The 23,649-nt window shown below is 33.7% G+C and overlaps 1 protein-coding gene across 1 annotated transcript in view; it reads left to right on the top strand.

The window, feature by feature from the left end:
* The first annotated feature begins 500 nt into the window (after positions 1-500).
* The window catches only part of LOC105389887 (limbic system-associated membrane protein), a 122,669-nt gene continuing 99,520 nt past the window's right edge, over positions 501-23,649 (top strand). Inside the window, exons 1-2 of the mRNA XM_038114621.2 lie at positions 501-642; positions 9,329-9,540. Coding sequence (XP_037970549.2) covers positions 9,474-9,540 — 67 coding nt within the window. The 5' untranslated portion in view covers positions 501-642; positions 9,329-9,473. The remainder of the gene's footprint in view (positions 643-9,328; positions 9,541-23,649) is intronic.

Genomic DNA, 23,649 nt, shown 5'->3' with positions numbered 1-23,649 from the left:
AATAATATCTAATAACACAGCTTCTGTTTTCATAAATTTTAATTCGTCTATGGCCGGTTAAACATGGCTTTTTACGGAATTTAAGTTAAGTACCTATATTTTTGAATGTATTTATTAGTTTCTTTTATTGTTTTCTTATAGGTTTATTTTGTGACTGTACTGTAGGTACTAATACTATAATTATTAGGAAGGTACTTATTAAAAAACTTCCTTAGCTTGCTCATTAGCATTCTCAACTCAAGCAGGTAATTCAGAAATATATTGACTCTTGGATGTTACAGTTATCTAAGTAAGTTCAGTTGACTTAACTATATTCTGTATGTTCAGTTGACGTATATTCATTTTCCAAGATACCTACTTAAAATAATCTTTTCATACAGGCCGTAGGCCTCTTGTTAAGAATACGCTTTGTTTCAGTACCGGTAAATTTAATACATTTTAAATTCATCGATGCCCATTTAACCGTAATCATGACATCACTAAGCCGCAGCACGCACACCAACGCACGCGTATCGCGACGCGCTAGAGATGCGATAGCGTACACAAGCGGCATAGGTGTGTACCCCCGAGACAAATGTACGGAAATTTTAGCCGCCAGTCGAGTTTCTGAACCGAAAACGGGACGACGCACGCTCCTTGCCGGTCAGTTTCCAAACTTCGGTCATTCTTTTTTAAATTACTTTTGTATGAAAATTAGTTTTTTACGCGTTCTGTGATCAATATTTTTTTTGGTGAATAGATATCAGTTCGGAATTTGAGAAGTTTGAAAGAGTTGTGATTTTTCGCGCCGCAGCAAAAGTGTATTGGAATTCAAATTTTTCGGTCCAAGGCTGTGTGTGCATTTTAAAAAGAAAAGTGTCGGCGTTTCTGTGCATTTTGTGTTGGTTTCTTGGTTTGTCGAGATGGAGAAGTTATTTATAAAATTAATGTTTTAGTTCTGCGTTTTGTGTCTGCGTGGTTTTGTAGCGAAAATCTAAAATAACACCTAACGCTGAAAGGGTTTGGATGTATTTTCGTCCGAGTGCCGCCGAGTAGAGACCTAAATTTCACTTTTATTACAGTTCGAACTGTAAAATGTGTTGCCGACTGTAAAATATTATGCTGAAGTTAATTATAACAGTTAATGACTTAAGGATGCGTTCTTGGAGAAGCTGGATCTTATTATGGGAGACATTTTAATTTAACAGCTTTATTAATAAGAGCCTGTGGTCATAGTAAACTTATATTACAGATAAATTAATGTGATGTATAGGTACTAAGGGTAGGTAATAACCTACCGCGTATTAACGTGAAAAAGATGAAAAAAAAAAAAACTAATATTAATAAATCGTAAAAAAACACGTGGTGAAAAAAAATAATTACCAAGCACTTTATGTACCTACCTAATTAATTACGTAGTCCCTTGATAAAAAGCTGACGCTATAGCTGACACACGAAATTGATAAAATAATAAAAGAACAGCTGAGTAAGTATTGTACCGTGAGAGTTTCAGGTAACTTTTACCTTGACATTGAAAAAAGGCATTTAGCAAACATGAGGGGGACAAGATAAAACCGGTAATAAGATCCGTAAAATAGCAAGGTGTGAATATAATATTGAGGGGCTTTATTCATCACTTCAATAGGGATCTATTAAGGGGTTATCTGTGAATAAAGATAATAGGAAGCGCTAAATCATCCGTATTTAGTGTCAAATTCGAAAGATGATTTGAAAACGGCAATGCTAATTTTGAGGTTGACAAAAACGATTTTTAAGTTAGCTGCAGAGGAACCATGACCATTTTTTGTGTCGGTAAAATTTATGAGATTTTTTTTACATAATGTGTTTCATTAACTCGCTATTTCTGGCATGATAATTAATTTCAGCCTATTTATTTTATTAGTAAAGGAAATTTTCACAATTGACATATAGGTAAACAATCAAAGCAAGGTATATTTCTGTTCATTAAAAAATACAACGATAAAAAGAAGGTATAAATAAAAACAAATAGTTGACTATACGGATATTATGCAATTGCGAAGACGTTTTATCAGCTACATGTTTTTTTATCAAACGCATTTATCACTCAATGAATTAGTTGGTATCTCCAAGTAAATAGGAATACCTACCTATTTGAGTACCTAATGGCAATGGACTATGATGTAGGTCATATCATATTATTATGTTTTGTTTGATTATGTTATCCATAAAGAAAATTTATACATTTTGACTAGTTAAATATGTAATAATATAACACGCCAATGATTTTTTTTTTGAATAGATCAGGCTCACGATTTTCTTGCCTCCGTTCTTCTCCTTAGACAGAAAGAGCCCCCCTTATCCGAACGGAGAGTAGTTTGTAAATATGTATTGACGTTCATAAAAAAAAAATCTATTTATACGATGAATAAAAATATTTCACTTTGACTTTGAAAAAGAAATTGACTGTACTTAATAACGTATAAAATGATAATTATAACCTATCTAGAATCAGACTTACCTATCACATTATTCATAGCACAGTTTTGTGACGTCTGAACTCTACATATTCAAAACGCGACCTTTAAAATAACGGCACCAAACAGCAAGCTCAAAATTTAACCGTTTTAAAATTACAATCCTGAGCATAAACACCAGTTTCCGCGAATCGATAATTTGAATCGACCGATGACAGCGGAACTTTAATCGAGATCTGGGGAAACATCGATCGATTAAAAACTCCGGTTCAGTCCAACATACAGTTGAGTTTCGCATGACCACGTGGGATTTTGATAGTTTTCTGAGTTTTCTCGTCTCGTAAAAGACCTTATTCCGTAGAATGAATCGAGAACAGGTTTAAGGCTTGTTTGACGGGAAGACGTGAACTGGTTACGCTAATACAAACCGATATACTACATTAGTATTCGATTCGATGCATTATGCATTCGCAATTAAAAATGTGATCATGATCAGTTAGGAAAATTAACACCACCGAAGAAAACTTAAATGGAACATAGACAATATAGAGATCAGTCAAGACTATCGTAACTATCGTAAGTAAGGATGGCACGTAGAATAAAATAAAAATAATCAAACTATAGGTTATGACCTAGGAGTAGGACTAGGGTTCACAAGTTTAAAAGTGAAAAAAAAACATTGCCAAAAATAAAATGAATTAAGATATTACAAGTAATATACTTAATTATAAGTACCTAGTTATGCTTATGCTCACTGAAAATTCTGCAATACCTACTTACTATTTGTATAAATACTTAACTATTTTTCAGTTCTGTAGGTAAGTAACTAAGTATCTATTCAGATAGGTGGGCTATCTGTCTAGAACTAGACTAGAAATACTGGGCCAATAGATGCTAAAGTTTAGTAGGACACTTTCTTGTTATCCAAATTAGAATTATTGTCGGAGATAGCAGGGCTAATGGTTGTATATATATTCAATTATTACATTTTGAATACAATCATTTAAATTAAGTACCTTCAAATAAGTACAGAAGCCAGTATTCTGATAAGTACTTCTTTTAGGCGGTTTTAAAGTGTTCATGCTGTGTGCCTTTCATAGATTCAAATAATGTGCTCAAGGGATATTTAATTTTATACTTAGCCCCAATTTCTCCATAGCCAGTTATCTAACCGACCACGGATTGGTTCATCAATTATACGTCATCTAGGTACATATAAAATTCTTGACAGATGTGTCATAAGTCAACCACTAATACCTGGTTATGCTCTAACAGACTATGGAGAAATTGGCACTTAGCTAAACAAAAAACGAGAGTAATCTTTCGTAGTTTTAAATTTTTAATACAATGTGATAGAGTCCATAATTTTTTCACAACCTTACCTATGCATAGAAGTAATAAAACTAACTCTAGCTATAGTACAAAAACGGTTGTTATCATAGACAGAAATAGCGAAAGCCGTTTGGTAGCCATTGACGTAAATCCTGATAAACATTATCGATTTTATTGTAGCTAACACTCGAGCGATATCGTAAAAATACAGTACCTACCTACGTCTAGTATAGTACAGGTTAGTTAAGGATAGAAAATCTTCTAAATTTTCGATCTTTCAGGCATTTATTTAGGAAAATAACTGCTTCAGGAAGTTGAAACTTGTGTAAACGAGGCGTAGTTTTGCTAGGATTGTGCTAATTATAGTTTATCGTTCGTTTAAGCCTTAAGGTAAGCGTCAACCTATCTGTATTGTACGATTCGTACGTATCGGACCAAACGGATTGTCATAAATGTATGGAGAAACGGCGTCGGCAATGCCGATGAAGTGGACGCACTTGTGTGAATTTCTATACAAATAATACTGAATGCTGTCCGATTCACACCTGAGTCAAGTTAAACAGGACTTGAATGTAGATTTCTGCGTTATAATATCCTTAAGTAGGATTTACGTTCGTTTTCAGGCAAATTTAGTCAAGTGTGAAACTGGGCCAACATTCTTCAAATTAGTATGGACCTTTTATTGGTGGTATAGAATATTTAGAAGCGTTTCAAAGTACCTACTAACTATCTAACTATACTATGTTATATTAGATTATTACATAGTTGTATAAAAGTTATTTGATGTCTTCCCCATTCTACTACCTATTTCACTTTAAGGTCATAAAGGCGAAAGGCGAAAAGGGCCTCAAAATCGTTTAAAAGAAGCAGCCAGATAACACACTCCTAATACAGTCATACAAATAGTTTATGTAAATATAGGTCACCGGTTTACCTAGTGAGTTAGTCCTACCTCTGTCAATATTATTACAAAGTAAACGAAAACGTGACGTTACCTTAAACATAGGTAGGCAGTAAACTGTTTATTTGAAGTCTAAATTTAAATGCTTGTATGGGTAGGCAGATTGGCATAGTCGCGTCTGGTTTGTGGTGCTGAATTATTCACTATGTAGGTACTACCTAGTAATTTAGGACCACTTGTGGTAAAACAATTGTACAAATAACGTTATTATCAGTAAAAACAGTTCGGTTCAAGCAAACTTGTTGTAGTTCTAAAGTAGGCTGCGAATGCAGTTTTGTACCTTGTCAAACAAACAAACTGCCCATTCATTCTTTCAAAGATTGACAGTTGGTTAGTATTGCAAAGCACTAAATATAATCGAAGCAAACTTCAGAAGGTATCAAGTTGTTTGGACTATATCGCAAATCATATACATGTACTTATATATTTTTTTGTAGTTGGTACTTATCATTTATATTTTTATTCTACAATAACAATACTTAGATATACATTATTAAGTATACCTTTTAGAAAAGCTTACTCATTCATGACTATACGGATAAGTACTAGGAAAGGCTGGTAGCTAGGTTCCTTATATAATGACATCGCATGACCATAGCCTCATAATCTCTTAGATAGAATTATTAGCCTAATAAATGACGCGGCGGTAAACAAAAAAATACTTCAAGGCACGGATTATAAAGCGAAAGAATTAAGCTTTGGGCCATGATTCAACGATCCGAGTAATCTATTTCACCTTGATTTCGCATTGTATCAATATAATGTATGTACCTTTATAACCTTTATCTATACGTACTTTTGATGGAATACTCTAGAAAAGACTCCTGCTTACCTAGTATATTTTAATGGTAAATATACTATAAAGACCGTGTTGTTAAACAGTTAGTCTGTCATGCAGTTTCAAATATGAGAAATTCAAGTATTACTTCAGTAGAAATATAAAATGCTGTAGTGGGGCTACTACCACCGAACATTAGCACTTCTTATCAACCATCCTAGCAAAATTGCTCGTCAAATTTAACGTAACTTGTATTGATTTGACAGATGTTGTATAGTGAATTTCTTTAAACTTTTTATTTTATTTTATTTTTCATAGTTAATATTCTCAGCGATGACGTCATCAAGTCATCAATGACATCACAATAAGAACATCCATGGAACTTTTATGGGAAGGGTCTGTCAAGGGCAACCAACCAGCTAAACCTTGACCTGTGAACCGGGACACTTGGTTCCAAACCAGAGGTCTCAGTAAATGGTCATGTTTTTTTTTCTTATTACCCCCCTGGCTATGATTTGCAGTCAAACAGCCAATTGTATGTTTTTTTTTCTATTTCAATACGTGACTAATTCTAATTGCGGCTTTGGTGTAATATTTGGGGTGTTATAAAGGGAGACAAAGTATCTAACTGCAAAAGGTATTGAGTAACTATTCTGTAGGTACCTACCTAGTTAATAATAATAATAATATGTGGCGACAACTCATAAACAGCCATTCGATCGCAAGCAAGACAGAGCCTGTAAGATGGCTAGGTTTCACCTACCTAGCAGGCTATGAAATAGTAATTTTGGACCAAGACAGTATCGTGTAATTTTTTAATTCAGTTAGAACCTAATTATGAATTTATAAGTTTAAAATGATTGAGGAAAGTAAAGTTTTTTTACTAGCTAATATTATATGTATACGAATACGATACGAATAGAGAAACATTTAAGTAGGTAGTCACAGAAAGTAAGTTAAAGGTTACATCCGTTCATTAACTTTTAAATAAAGAATGATAATTTTATACAATGCTTAAGAATCTTTGTCACAGTGTCGATAAGGCTCAGAAGTGATTACAAATGTAGGTACAGTGCTCCAAAATTTATAATGCGCATAGAAATCTTTGACAGATCGGTTGTTTTCGATTATGTGACACATGATATTGACTCCTATTTCTTTCAAACAAGGTGCGAAATGCAAGTGTTTTTTTAAGGCTCTTACGATTTAATGATTCAGATGTGCAGATCTGCATGTGCATTATAAATTTTGGACAAGTGTACTTACGTAAATATGCTAACGACTGTAATCTTCGAAGGGGTAAGTACCTAGTCAGAGTCACAGGTGACTCGCAAACGTGGCCCGTATTCACCCGATAGGTTTCGAGCCGTATCGCCATATTGAAATGTATAAATGAGTATGCACTTTGGGGTACACATCTAGAATCTAGGAAATCATCGAGGAAACCTCCTCACGATGTTTTCCTTCACCTTAAGAGTGAAGGAAATGTTATAATTTATTATCTATATACCTACATATATCTATACTTATAAAATGACTCGGTACTTACTAGACTTAACTCAATGATATTATTAATCAAAGCAAGACGCTGATTTCACTGTTGTTGTGTTGAACTGTGGCGATGTTGCAATGCTACGTACAAATATATGGGTCAGTACTGATTTTATTTGTTTCTAAGAATACTGTAACGTAGCGTGGAGTACGGTGATAAACCACGTATGACTGATGCCTTACAAACATTTATGATGGCGATACGGATCACAACATTAGGTGCAATGATACTTCGCGACCTATACTTCGCTTTAGCTAAGATGATTCCTGTTACGTTATCGAGACGTTTTGGAATGTTTTAGGGTGTTGTGGGATAGTTGACCTTTCATAACATGCACGTCAATCTAAAAGCATAAAACTGCAGTAAGAATTTTGTTCTTACTACACTCACGGGCAATGAAAAAGTTCCACTCACAAAATACCGACACCAAACGACCCCAATTTTTTCAAACATTTAATTTAATATTTGAACAAAATATTACCATTATAAGTTGGTAATATCCTGATGCTCTGTTAAATGTACTCCAATGTTGCAGAAAGTGTCAACAAGCTAGCTTTTTCCGTTAAGGAGTAATTTGGTGTTTTTCTCAGTGGAACCTTTTCATTGCCCGTGAGTGTATTTGTACATTGTCTGAAGTTGTCTGACTAATAAACTGCTCATTAACTTCATTCAAAAATTTACGTTTTCATAAGACAAAATATGCCTGCAAATCATGTACGTATGCATATAATGAAGCTGAACATATCCTATCGTTAACCAAAGCAAAGACAAGAAAGTCATGGGAAAAATCTTCGAAAACTGGTTCTGCATAAAGCAAGCTTTTAAAAGTAATTTATAGCTACAAATTATCTTAAAGCTGGTATAAATTACACGAACGTGTCTTCTTACTTATATTAAACGGATATTATTTTATGTTTCCGATTAGTTTTTAAGTTGGTGTTAAGTGCCTCATAGATGTCACTTCATTTGGGAGTATCGGCTTTCAGTTAATTTGATCTTTATTTTAGAAGAACTACAAAAGTCATCATTATCAACAGTACGGTCAAAGACTCGAGACATTTAAACTTATTTAAATGTGTTACTGGCTTGCTTTGACAGTATAGTGTCAGTGCAAGACAACAGTATAAATTAAAGTATATTAAAGTATAAATTTTATATCGGTAATTTAAATACACACAATTTCCAAGGGTTTTTATTAAAGTGTAAGGTTTTGCGCAGTATATATAAATGTATCTTTTGCTGAGTGTACTTTAAATTATTATCTAGGTACGGTCAGGTGCAGAGAAACCTTACCCCCCTCTCATAGTAATAATGCTTCTGGGGGTGGGGGGGTCAGGTTTATGTGCCCCTTACTGTACATATACCTATGTACCTATACCTACTAAACTTATAACCCATTCATTCCTAAACAGAACAGGAAGAAATCACTTACGTGTGCTTAGAAGCAACAGACGCTATCTTATTATGATTATAAATAAACGTTCCACAATTTATTGGTTTACTGTTAGACTTCCTTCCGTGCGGCCATGTTTGAAGATGTTCCTTTTTTGAAGTTTGTTTTTTTTCAATGCCGTCTCGCCAGCCAGTCCTGTAGTGGTTCTCAGAATACGTATTGGTGTTCGAAGGGTATTTTTGAAGATCAAATTAATGCCTCGTTTTCAGCATTGAAGTAGGTACTAAGTAAATTGCCGAATTGCCTATAATTATATAATACCTATCTAGTTTACCTAACTATTTATAGCATTCAACATATGGCCGAGCTTCTCACTGGTGTATATGGGCTTCTAGTGGTTAAGAGTCAGATTAAAAAAAACTAAAATATTAAATGCCGCTCTCCTTGGGATGAGATTAAAACCAGTTTTTTTTGTTTTTATTTTGAAAGAGGTTGCGGTTTCCAAGGCGGTTGTATTCGATTAAAAGGGGGAAAGTTTTATTATTAGGTTGGTATCATTTACACGATCAGGCGGTCATTAACAAAATAATTAACAAAATAGCTACTCTACCTCCTCGATGTATTAAACGATTTAAACTTAAGGATTGCGTGAAAATTTTTGTTCGCTCGTTTTTTGTTTAAGCTAGAATAAACCTTCTAGTGTCTGAAGAATACATCCTTAAGAAGGTAAATTGTATTCAAACGAAATGCACAGAACAGCCGACTAAATGATAATGAACACAGAACCAAAATAGTTATATTTATCTACTTTCTAGGGCGTCTGCATCTCTATTTTTTTAAATACCTACCTATATTAAATATTCCTATTTTTTCCCAGGTCTCACCGTTTGACAAGTGCCTGAAAAAAGTGCCTTTAGTGTCAGTGTGGGAGTGTCTTATAAAGAAGAGTTTTCTTTTTTACAAAAAACAGTGTTAACAGCCAGTGTCGTTTTGTGAATTCAACTGTTTCGTGAAAGTACGAGATGGAATTGAGGAGATTGTCTCTGGTTCTGGCGTTCTTCGCGATCGCAGCCGTCTCACGATGCACAGGTTAGTATTCTATTCTATTCTATTCTCTGTGGGGGGGACTTATTTGTTAGTTCTAGCATCTGGCTCTCTCGAATGGAACCTTTGAGCGTATCTCCTAGCCTGAACTGCCTTCCTAAGTTTGGGCCATTTCCCACCACGCTGGCCCACTGCGGGTTGGAGGGTTCACACATCTAGGTGTGCAGTTTTCCTCACGATGTCTTCCATCACCGTTATAGCGATTGTGCATACATTCCCAAGAATTCATTGGTACACATCAGAGACGGGATTCGAACCTTGATCTCAGGTGTGAGAAGCAGGCGCTTACTCGACTGAGCTACCACCGCTCTTTGTTACAGGTAAAAGATGGATATTATTTACCTATTATTTTTCTTTTGCTAAGTTAGCTTTGTGGACTCTATTATCTGTTACGTATTTTGCAAACAGATTTTTATGACAATTATCATGCCTTTGAAGTTTAAGTACCTATACTAACATGTGTCACAAAAGGGCAAAGTGAAAGTTAGAGTTCAAATACTTAGTACAGTCAGTTAACGTACTTTAACGTGAAAAGGAAAATGTATATTAAATATTATTATTATTATTTTAGTATAATTTTTAATGGCGGCGAACTATAACTAAAAAAAATATTATAGCGATTCTCAGGCAAAGAAATTTAAATTTATAGGTAGGTATTTGATCTAAAATTTACATGCTTCTTATCGTGTCGGTGACAAACACTAGGGGCCACTTGCAGAAACATATTAAATCTAGATTTAGTGTTAAATCTCGATTTAGTGTAAAATTTTATATGGACTGACGTTTCTTAAATCGACATTTGACACTAAATCTAGATTTAATTTGATGGTGCAAGGGGCCCTAGAGCTAGATTAGGTTTTTCACCGCGACAAAGGATTAACCAGTTAGATTAGCGTCAGTCTCTACTCAAAACACGCCTGAAACCCCTTCTCTTCTATTCTATTTGACATTTTATAAAAAAAAGAAGTTTTTTTGCTTTAAGCTACTCTGCTATTTATTTCTAAATTGAGAACACAGGACAAGTCACAGTGAACTGACTACACCGCCACACGTCACGTTAACTCACTTTGTTTACGTTACCCGTTATTGAAGACCAACTGGGCATTTCTCGAACGTGCTTGAAGCTACGGTTTGCCTGCAACATGGAGGGCACCGCCGCCGCGGGGGACATTTCCATGTTGTGGCGAAAGTGTTGTTTCGTGCCTATTTGAAGACGGCTGGACTAATTTTGAGAAAAAAATAAGTCAGTCATAAGATACATATTACATACCTACTACTATTACTATACAATTCATTCGGGAAAAAGTCCAAAGCCATGGCCTATTTATTTTAAAAGGCTACATTTTTCTACAGTGTTCAATGCAGCGCTATGATGGGCTAAATTGGCATTGAGTTGGACTTAAATTCTTAAATACCTAAGCGCTTTCGTAAAAACAGTCTCAAACATGAACTTAATTAAAAACAGTCTTTCATGAATTCATGAGTCATACGGTGACGGACTCTGAAAATATTCCCCCTTTTGTAAGTAACTTCTAATTGTGTTCGCAAAAAGACAATTTGAAATGACGCACACTGGTTCAAATCTCACGGAATAATTTAAAGCTTTTACCCACAACGGAAAAAGGGGTGCTGTGCGTTTGGCGTGTTAACGTGTGTGTCTGTTCAGATAATGTTATAATAATAATAATGAGGGGATATCTCACACACGGCCATCGGACCTCAAGCTAGACAGAGCCTGTATATGGGTATCGGACAGCTGATATTGTATTGTACATACAGATACATAGATTGATACAAATTCATAATTATTAACACCGTGACCCGAGTACAAATATCTACCCCAGTCGGGAATCGATCTCGGGACCTTCGGCATAAATGTTTACTTACCTAAGTATATGTTTAAAATTTGGTATAAGTACTTACTTATTTGTTATTATTTTAAGAAACAAATGTAATATATTAAGTTATTAGGTTAGGTATTGTCATGCATGTTGTGATAGCCTGTAATTGGGTTTACACTGAATCTTAGTTGTATTTTTTTTCGTAATATTTGTTTAGTGTACGCCTGATGGCTATTGTATATTTTAAAAAAAAATAGTAGTCGATTGTCACTCGGAGGGATCAGGTTTTTTGCGCCAGAATGTAGGTACATTGACCCTCATTCTCTTTGATCACTGACAATGATAACCTTCCATTAATTCATCACCATATACAGTGAACTAATAAATCAAGTCAGTAAAACCGTTGACCTCTGGTTTTCAGGGAAAAACTATAGTTCTATTCATGTTAATTACTGTGGCACTCCCTCCTGTTAGTATAATGAGATGGCCAAGCCTTGGACGGGGAATTGATAAGAAATATTACTTATGGAGTTTTATTGTGACGACATACTTTTACTCTCGCGAGCAATGAAAAAGTTAAATACAAATAAATGTACAAATCATTTATTTTTTGAATAAATAATTTGTACATAGGTATTTGTATTTAACATTTCACACAAGTTATTTGTTACAAGTATGTAAGGCCACATCCTTTTAAGTTTTGAAAACCTGTATTAGGATATGACCGCTCTTCCAAAAGTAAGTATATAAAAATAATTTGCAGAAAATTAAGTATAATTATATTAAAATATCCATCATGCAGTGAAAATTTAATTATCTATTAACATTAAATTTGACTAGGTGAAAATAATTATAAGTACTACCTAAATTTTAAGCTATAAAAATTCTTTTAGGATCAGCTATATAAAACTTCCAGTGACATAGCACCAAATTACACGTTAACGGAAAAGGCTAGCTATGACGCCAGCGCATCGCACCAATGGGACCTCACCTTTATAAAGGAAAAACAACACCAAGGTCCAAAAGCTCGTTACACGATAAATACAAAGAACAATCTCTAATCTAACCTCAAAATCATAAACAACCTTACATCACCATAGAGAAGAATTTCACCTTACAACATAATATAATAGAGCAAATATCTTTACGCAACATTCATAAAACACGTGTTGAACGTAAGCTTATCAAAGTACGTTGATAAGACGAGCCGGTCCCACCAGCTTAGTCGGGACTGTATGAAGATGGAGGGTAAAAGGTATCAGGGGTCAGGGAATGCTGGTAGGAAGTGATGAAATGGCCTCTTTAGATTGAAAGAAAGCGGCAACAGGCGGGAAAAATGCGTTGTCATTTCTGTTGTCTATGAGTTAAGGTGAAAATTGGCAGTGAACGACATGAAGTTCTATCGAGAGCTTTGATAGAACCATATACGAACAAGATGGAGCTTCAGTGTAAGAGAAATGGCTAGATAAATAACACCCCGCTTCTACCACTGAGCTTTTATTTTTAATTAGTTTAGTTAGGAGACCTGTGATTCATTGGTGGGTTTAATGGTTGTCATTAGGTTGAACTTAAAACGGTTGGACAGTATAAAAAATGCGGACAGTTTTCTGCTTTGTTTTTGTATGTGACCCACCATCTTGTTTGTGTATCGTTAATCTATGTTCACGAAGATACTTATCTCATTCTTCTTATTCTAGACAAAATATTTATTATGTATACTAGTTAAGTATACTTAATATTATACATGCGAAAGTAACTGTGTCTGTCTGTCTGTTACTCTTTCACGCCAAAACTACTGAACGGATTTGAATGACGAACGTATACAGATGGTCTAGACCCTGAGAAAGAACATAGGCTTCTTTTTATCCCGGAATTCCCGCGGGAATTTTTAAGGCGAAGCGAAGCTCGCGGGAACTAGTTAAGTTTATTAAAATAAATATTACCGTTTTATTAATAAGCGATGTGGTCATGCGTTGCATAAATTAATTATAACACAAACATAGTAATTACTTAGACCTTGGTCTTGGATGGCAGGTAAACATTGTGTAATTATAAATTCTTTGACTACATTAAACATATTATCAACATATCATATTTCATAGTATGTTATTAAATAATAGACATTTTTAACATTGACCTTTGTTATTTTAGGTTTTATTAGGTTATATTAGGAATTTATTGTATGCAATATCTTATACTGTTTTATCTTTTTAATCTAACAAAAAAAAGGACGGTTAACACATAAAATAATAGTTTAATAAAATATGGTTACCTAAACGGGGTGTTGAAGAAAGGTTGTTTTTCGCGAATTTTGACATTCTGATTTCATTTCTGGGTTTAGATATAACATGCGGCAGACTGCACACGTAGGGCAGTTTCAGCTCACTATAAGTACCCTTTTTGCAACATCTTGTATATAGCATTAAAATTTTTGAAATTACATAGCGAATATTTTGTCCTGTCAATTTATTGAAAAGCAAATACATACTTACGGTATGTTTATTTTTCATATAGCAGCGCTAGTTAGCATCTATCCGAATCACACGAGATTCATTCAAAAAAGGTAATGCATTAAGGTATACCTATATAATAATATACAGATATATAAATCCTATTAAACCAAGTACTTTAGTATTACAATCAAGAGAACAATGCTTCATTCTGCGCTCGCGCACATCAATCATCGAGTCAGGATTTATTATCGATTATGAATGAATCGACTCATGAATTGATTTAAATATATATTTAGTTGAGAGCCGTTACGAAACCGACCGGTTTGAAATTGGAATAACTTGTGGGACTTGTTGAATGTTTTCATAATATTGTGATAACTTAAAGTATTAGTATTTATTAATTTACCAAAATAATTTTACACTGTTTTAAGTGAGGAGGAATCCTGAACTAGTAAAAACTGAATTGTAGGAGTCAGTTACTGTCCCCTTCCTCATAATCTAGGTTTAGTAACCATGGTATTGCAAAACAAAGTATACTAAAATACATTTAGGAAATAAGAACCTAGGTACTTAAGAAAAGGTCATTACTTAAAATGAAGTCACCTTTATGAAAGCTGGCGGGGACAGCTAGTTGCCTATAAAATATGAAAACAACTTAGGCACACGAGAATAAAATCGCAAATATAACCATAAATAAAATAAAAAAGTAAGTACCTAGGTATTGCTACCTTGAAATAAATAATATTATAAAGGTTTATAAACTTAGTACATATCACTTCATACTCTTATCCTGGGTAAAGATAAACTCTGATAACATAAACATCAATTAAAACATCATAGTAACATTATAAATTATCGTAGGTCAAACGCCTTGACATTCTATGCTCATATTTATAATTATTCTAATCTAATGAAAATAGTTGCAGATATTGTTATTATAATAAAACTAACTGTTCCCGCGAGCTTCGCTTCGCCTTTTCAAGTTTTCCCGTGGGATTACCGCGATAGCCTATGTGTTAATCCAGGCTGTCAGCTAGCTCCATACCAAAATTTAATAAAATCGGTTCAGCCGTTTTGACGTGATGAGGTAACAAACATACTTACAAACTTTCGCATTTATATTATTAGCAGGATTGGTAATTCGAACGGAGAGTAGTGTATAAATTTACGTTCATCAGAAATTTTTTATATTAATTTTATACTGACTTTGACTTTAGGATAGGATATTAAGTGGGATCATTTTGTAAAATAAAATAGGTAATAAATATAAAAATTAGTTTAAATTATTGCTGACTTAAATTTGTTTGTGAACAATAATAATGTTCCTTGTCCGTGACGGACGAATTTATCAACATTTTCTTAATTTAATAATTTATCAACATCATCCCGTATTAATCCACAAATTATGTCTCTCCCAAGGTGCAGCACAATACTCAGTCCTCGGCCGTCCTCATCCATTTATCCATAAGATAACTGAATATTGTGTAGTGCACCTTGAGTCATAGCATAGCCAATATAATATGTATGTCGCAGGCAACTGGTTTAATCTCCTGTTTGATTGAACCACTAGCCCGTTCATTGGATGGCGCTGTTCAGTTGTATGACTAGGCCGAACGTTGATTGTACAAGCGTCACAAAACGTCCAACTAGTTAGCTGACTTAAAATCAGTCAGGTGGTGAATAAAACAAATATGGCGTCTAACAGCTAACAGCTGACACAAAAAGCACGTGTTAGTTTTGTTAGTTTTTTGCAAATAAATTAGCTTTATAGTCGTTAGTTGTGTTAAAATAGTGTGACAACATGGATTCACCTATTATTACGCCGCGAGCGGATAGTTTCAAAGAAAAAAAGTGGCGAAACTGGATAATTATGAACAACAATATGAAGGTACGTTTATTGTTATTGTTTAGTTACTTTGTGAGATAAGAGCTTTGTAACATAACCTTTTTGTTGACTCTTGTCTGGTGATGTTCACCCTAACCAGACATTACAAAGTTGCTATACTATATCCCATTCAACGACTTCGCTGAATGACGTTCAGTCAAGACGTCGAACGTTACAATCAACGACTTGACGAGTTGTCCTTTAGTCATACAACTGAATAGCGCCATCCAATGAACGGGCTAGTGGTTCAATCAAACAGGAGATTAAACCAGTTGCCTGCGACATGTATATAGTCACGCAATCGCCTTGTTAACCCAAGTCTAGTGTAAATAAATACTTCGACTAGGTAATATCTAATTATAGCATTTATCGCGTTAGTGCTACACTTATCTGTAAACAGATACTTACGTTAGTAAGTAATTTTTAATTGAATAGCTCGTAATAGTGTAATTTAGTGAGAAGTGTTGAGATTTATACATACCTATACAGGGTGTTGCAAAAAGGGTATACTAAGCCGAAACCAGCATGTCCAGCATGTTATATCTAAGCCTGAAACTGAAATCAGAATTTCAAAATTCGTAAAAAAAAAATCATTTTCATTTGATTTTTTTTTCATGCTGGTTTATGCTTAGTATACCCTTTTTGCAACACCCTGTATAACAAAAAAACAATGCTTACTTCATCTTACAGAGCACCCTATATTCATTCTCTATTTCATCTTTTCTACCTCATTAGCTTGAGGTGTCAAGCATGTTACTTCCTTTTTTTCTCTAAACCCTTTTTAAAAGTAATTAGTTCTATCATCGAAGTGGATACAATCTCTTCCATCAAACTGATTTGACAGCTCAGTGACAGATGGGGTGGTTTTTTTTCTTGTTTTTTTTGTTAGTTTAAGCACGAGGGCTGGCTATTTTTACAGTAAAAATAAAAAATATATTTATGTACATTGGTCCGAGACATACTTCTGAAACACAGATCCGTTTAAAAGTTTCAGTAGGTAATTATTCTTAATCTTTTGATTCACACGTTGTGAATGGTGAAATTCCAAGTTGTACAAAAAAACGAAGATGGTGAGAATTATACAAGACAAATATGACCCCACGCTATAAATAAATAAATAGAATCAACACAGCCCAAAAAAGCCCATATCGTCACCAGTTAATATCTATTGCCACATGACAAGGGTTAACTAAGCGGAAGAGAGGACATGCAAAGGGTTAACAGTTTCATAAACGTAAAAAAAAACAAAGTAGTTTTTTTTACCTAAGCTTTCTGTACAAAGTTATACATAGAATCGCATACGGCAAAAGTATAACAATATTTTTAAGAGGGTTTAAGAAGATAAATGACCATAAAGACATACTTACACGTTCATAATGAAATTCCATGAAAAATTACACAGTAATTTGGGGATATTAGTACTTAGTGCACGCAATGCGTATTAGTGACGTTGTCTCAGTTGTTCCACATTTGGCCCTCGCATTGGTCAATTCTGGTTGAAAATGGTACGAAATCTGTTGAATTTGCTGTCGACACGTGAAAAATGTTTTTTTTAGTAATAGTAACTTATGAAAATCAGGTTGCCTTTAAATGTATAGCAATATTTACATTTATTCGAATTTTCTAATGTCATAGAACTAATTTAATATTTTTTCGGCACCTGTAGTAGACAGCATAGCATTACATAAAAGTAGTTTGTAAATATTCCTAAAAAAATATACAGATAAAAAATAGTTAACTTTATTGCATCTTATAATAATCTTATGTTAGGTACTTTCTATTTTTTTAAGAAAGACTCAACCATGCGATCAAATGGGACTAACAATCCAACATGCATTTTTTGACAGTGAGTAAGCGTTTTTTTTAGTTGAGTATATTTGGAGTTTACTCGGAAGTATTTAAAAGCTTTATTGGTAGTCACATGCACAGGCAAAAGCTTTATTACGTTGTAATATTTGAAGTTTTGCTAAATTTTTGAAAACTACAAAACATAAGTAACCTATAGTAACCATAATTATCTTATACAGGATGTTGAAGACCTGTAACACATACGCTGCGTTTTGTCACAAATAAAAAAAAAAAAAAAAAAAAAACCCGCACTCACGCCTTGTACTAATGTACTCCCTTGCGGGGTAGGCAGAGGTGCATTGCTGCACCCACTTTTCGCCAGAGTGTTATGTTAGTCCCAATGTAATAGGGGGCGGGCCTATTGTCATTTTACGGGCACATCCAGGACCCGAGAACAAATATCTGTGTTTAAACAAATATCTGCCCCAGCCGGGAATCGAACCCTGGACCATCGGCTCAGTAGTCAGGGTCCCTAAACACTACGCCATTCGGCCGTCTATTTTTGTCACAAATAATAACTGGTTTAATTCAGGCATTACAGTTTGTAACGAAAAAGCTCGCGGGAAATGCTAGTACGAGACGTACCATATTTGCAAAATAACCCACAAAATCTTAATATTCCATGTGACTACTATTAAGTACCTACATATCTATGTCTTATTCCAAAAACACGTCTTGTTTTGTGACCCGCATGTCTGTATCATACCTAACAACGAGTTAAACAGTGTTAATAAGTATATCTGTTCCTACTATTTAAAACCCCATAGACTATTTCATCTATCTCTTTCACTCGTCGTCTTTTTTGCTGAGAGTGACAGAGATAGATATCTATGACGTTTGTGTGGGAATATTTTTTTCTACGTTTTTTATAATTGATGTTTTTTTGTTTGTCAATTGGGCGTCATAATGATAACGTTTAAGCAGTGGCTGTCATAATTTAACTTACGATTCATAATTATTGTGGTAATTTTACGATTACAACTTCTTTTTTCTCATATAAAAAACATACATACAGACGGATTGATAACCTTCTCCTTTTTTGAAGTCGATTAAAAATAGAAAAGTGACACAGAATTAAAACAAATAATTAAGTACTCCTTTTTTCGAAGTCGGTTAAAAATTTACTAACGTTGATACACGTACCTCGTAAGTACTCTACCTAAAGTAAAATCTAAACTTTGTTTCCTATCCCATCCCATGGCTCCCTAACTAAGACATTAAGGGGTGGAAATTGCTAAAATTGCCAGTATCCCTTCAATAGGGGTCCATCTATATTCATAAGGGTTAGTCGTGGGGGTCATCGGTAGACGATTAACTAGTATGCACTTATTGATTAGATAGGAAAACTATTTTATTCTGACCAATAGAGATAGTAATATACTCTCTTCCATCCAAAGGTTGTCTGGTAGAGTCTGCTATAAGCAATAAGGCCGCCTTTTTGTACTGTTCTTATTTTAAAGTTTTATTTTGTATTGTTTCTGTTTTTTATTATATTAAAAAACGAAATATTTACATAAGTTTTTGTTTTGACAACTCTAAAATTTACCTTCAGAATCGATATCATTGTGTGCATGAACCAATTTATTGAGAAGCGATACATTAACCAATGCACCACCACCCCCTTATGGTTTAAGGATTAAGCTGAGTTTTATTTGCATTAATAAATTGCGTACATGTGGCGATGCAATTGAGCCATTTTACTTAATTAGTCAAATTGCCAATATACGGGTAGGGTAGGTTATATTATATATAAGTATTATATTGGCTATTTCATTTGAAAGTTTGGCCCGACTTTGGAGCAGGATTTCAAAACAGGGTGATGTTGTTAATATTTTTGTTTAATTAACTGAAGAAACATTTTGTAGAGAAGACAAATATTTAGCAACTCTGTACATTGTATAAAATAGTGTAATTTGGAGTATTGAAAGTCTTTCCTGATATTTTATGGTGTCTTAATTAGGTATTGTAATTATCCAATTTAGTAAAAAAATATATATTATTCTATCCTATTCTAAGAATGAATATACATATATTATAAAGTACCTAAATATTACTTACTTATAGTTTTTTTTTACTTTATAGTTTTTAATTATTTTCTTTTATGTTACAGGTAAACAAAAAAATTATATTTTCATAGACGCAACGAAACAAGCTAGATGTTACGTAAGTACTTAATCCCAAAGGGGTAAGTAGTTAAATTTAGCAAGTACATAGTACATACATAGGTACAAGCAAACCTCCTTTTTCTCTTTAGTAAACTTACAAGTACCACCATTTTTGGCCAACGGTCAAACCAGTCTAATTACAAAAGTCGAAGTATTCTTGAATTGATTGAGTATATTTGTCTTTTTGACATTCCCTATAGAAACAACTAATAATTGCATACAACTTTATTTTCCTTTTGAGAAAGGCTATTTTCCCATGGCAATAAATCCCCCAAAAACATTATGATATTGGTAATTTAAGACCCGCGCCCTGCACAAATTTTCGTATATTTATTACTATTTACTTTACTGAGTTGCGGAGTTATGTTATAAGAGCAGACTTTGGGAATAAAATAGTTAGTTTAGTCATAGACTAATAATGGTTTACTGAAACCGAGCAATGAAAGAGTTCCACCCACAAAATGAATTTGACCACAATATTTAAGTTTTTAGTTGGTGAATATTGCATTCATCAAACTGCATAGAGTTTAAAAGGCAAATGTAGCGATTTATCGGTAGTTCTTCAATCTGTGTACGAATCATGATTCTATGTACACTCACGGGCAATGAAAAGGTTCCACTGAGAAAAACACTAAATTATTATTATTAAATTCTTTATTGCACATAAATTAATTTTGTACATAGGCGAACTTAATGCTAAAAGCATTCTCTTCCAGTTAACCTTGGGCGTTGTGGAGAAAGTGATAGGTAGTGCAAAAGACAATGAGGACAGTTTAATTTTGTTTAATATCTATATTGTTAAACACTAGAATATATACTTACTTATACATAATATTATAAAATAAACGTATACCTAAATTACCTACATCTAAACGGGAAATGTTAGCTTAATGTCGCCTTCTGCAACATTGGAGTACACTTAACAGACCATCAGCATATTACCAACTAAACGGTAATAGGTATTTTGTTAAAATTTTAAATGAAATATTGTAAAAATCTTTTTGATGTCGGCATTTTGAGAGTGAAACTTTTTCATTGCCCGTGAGTGTAGTTAAGAGTAATTTAATAGGCGGTTCACTGGAGTTTCTCGAGTTCACTGGAGTTTTGAGGTAGAGTAATATTATGACTATCGAGAAAAAAAAAATTGTACGTCGAATAAACTGATATTCAATTCTATTTTGTAGGTATGAATTTTATTACTTTGACATGCATAAAATATGGCAGTTACCTTATGTCATCAGTGCATTCTGATCATGGTGCTGAGGTCGCGAGTAAATAAATTGTCTTTAACTGTTCTTTATTGATCGTTCTGCTGCATCGTATTTGATTTCCGAACGCATTCCATTTGGCTGAGTCCTGGTGACGTACGGTCAGCAACAGCAGCAACAGTTTCTTTGTTGACTGAATATAATTTACAAATTACCTAATTTTCGCTGACTGACAGTTAATTTAATTTTTTCTAAGTACTTGGTCAATATTAGTTGTTAACCACAGTTTACATTAAAATAATGGTGATCTTCTAAGATGGTTCTCCTCCTATATTAACAACCGATCTCAAGCTGTTGTAGTCAGTAATTTCATTTCTAGTTGGAACATTGTGCCTAGTGGAGTACCTCAGGGGTCTCTATTAGGTCCGCTCCTTTTCGTGATTTTTATTAATGACATTGACTCATGTTTCTATCATTCTAAGGTATTAAGTTTTGCTGACGATATGAAAATCTATAAGCCCATAAGAACCGTCGCAGATGCCGAAGAGTTACAGGCTGACTTGAAGCGGCTAGATAATTATTGTTTACAAAATAAATTGGATTTAAATCCCGCTAAATGTTTCTCTGTAACTTTCTCTAGAAAAAAGGTAGGAATCACTTTTAATTATTCTTTGAAGGGACATAATTTGCAAATGGTCGACACAATCCGTGATCTAGGTGTGACGCACGATTCAAAACTACTTTTTGACACTCACCTCAATAATATTGTTAAAAAAGCCTCAAAAAGTCTTGGGTTTATAATGCGTTCATCAAAGGACTTTAAAAATGCAAAAACTATCAAGATACTATATTGTACGTATGTTAGAAGTTGTCTGGAGTATGCATCGCAGGTATGGAACCCAAGGTATAACATTTATATTAACAGAATTGAGGCTATCCAAAAAAAGTTCATTCGTTTTCTTAACTACCGTATCAAATCCAAAGTACGTGAATATACTGCATCATGTCGCCGTATGCACCTGTTACCATTAAACAGAAGACGCGAAATTGCTGACTCCCTCCTTCTCATGAAAATAGCAAGGGGTGATGTCGACTGTCCCGAGCTTCTGTCTAGATTAAATTATTATGTACCGAACAGACCTCGAAGATCTCCACCAACATTTTACGTTCCGAATGTATCTACTAATTACAGACAGAACACTTATTTATGGCGAGCGTGCAACAATTTTAATAAATTAGCAGAGCACATTGACATCGACATCTTCCACTCAAGTATCTCATCAGCGAGGCGTAAGCTAAGTAATATGTTTTTTGAACCGTAGCCTAGATATGTCATTTCATCAACATAGTTAAAACAAAATGTTATTATTAGGTAAGAACTGTTATTAGTTGTTAAGTAGGTACAATAGATGAATAGTATAAAATAATATATGTACTATAAATACTAAAATCCTAAGGTTCAAGCTTAGCATAAGATTAGTAAGATATTTAATTTATAGTTCTACATTATTGAATAAGGCTTACGACGTTGTTTTCAAGTGTCTACAATGTTACTATTAGTGGAAACTTTAATTGACTTCCTGTTATTTACTTTAAGATATAGCTACATACATTGTTATAAGTCTCTAGTTTTCCAAATAAAATAAAATAAAATAAAATAAAATAAAATAAAATAATACTTATCTAAATAACATCACAACTATGTCGGAGGATTATTTGATAAGTAGGATCAATTTTTTCGCGAAATTCTTGAGATATTTCAAAATCTACGGACTATAACACAATGGTGGTAGAGAAAATTCTAGGGATTAAATCATCCTACACATAGGTACATAATAATATTATTATCGCTCGCGATCCTCGAAGAGATAGTCAGAGGAGAGTCACAAGCGATGAAGTAGGTATTTAAATATTACCATCAAAACTTAACTGCTAATGCTAACCCCTGCCAGTTGGTTGTCAAACAAACGCCTTATAAAATTTATAATTTTATATATTTACCTAATATGTAAAATTTTGATTTACCCATACTCATTAAACAAGGATTCATTTTACACAGTATATCTCATTATTTTTTTGCTATCGGTACCCCATCTCCTTAATTGGTTGTATTGAGTTGCAATTTTATAACAGCACGAATTAAGAGTCATTGGTATGTGCCATTGAAGTTATTGTTGCATTTTTATTAATGCACATTTTACAATCGTGTGGTTTCCTCGTTTTATTCATTGTATAAATGTAATTGAGTTATTGATGTTGATTCTGAAGGCAGAAATTCTAATTTTAACGCTGTCAAACTAAAAAAAATGCTAGCATAAAATGACATTTACGGAAACAATCATAGAGTCGAATTTTAAACAAAGAAATTAAGGTTTTGACATCGCTAAATTTAAAATTTCTGCCTTCAGAATCGATATTATTGATATATTATAAATTGAATAAGGAGTCATGACTACCTATGGCAACGCTTTAACTTTGTAGATTGCAATTATTATTATAGGCATGAAATTTATACATACTTCTGTGTTTAAGAATAATACTTGTTATAATTAGCGAGCAAAAAAAATCTGGTCAATAACATATAAAATACCCAGATACAATGAAATATAACTGGTGTTAATAAAAAGAAAGACCTCCTCTTTTTTAAAGTAGTTTTAAAACACAGTTATTTCGTTTCATCATCACCTCTAAATT

The sequence above is a fragment of the Plutella xylostella genome, chromosome 31 (assembly GCF_932276165.1).
Source record: "Plutella xylostella chromosome 31, ilPluXylo3.1, whole genome shotgun sequence".
NCBI lineage: Eukaryota > Metazoa > Arthropoda > Insecta > Lepidoptera > Plutellidae > Plutella > Plutella xylostella.
This window is presented reverse-complemented; position numbering and strand designations above follow the sequence as displayed.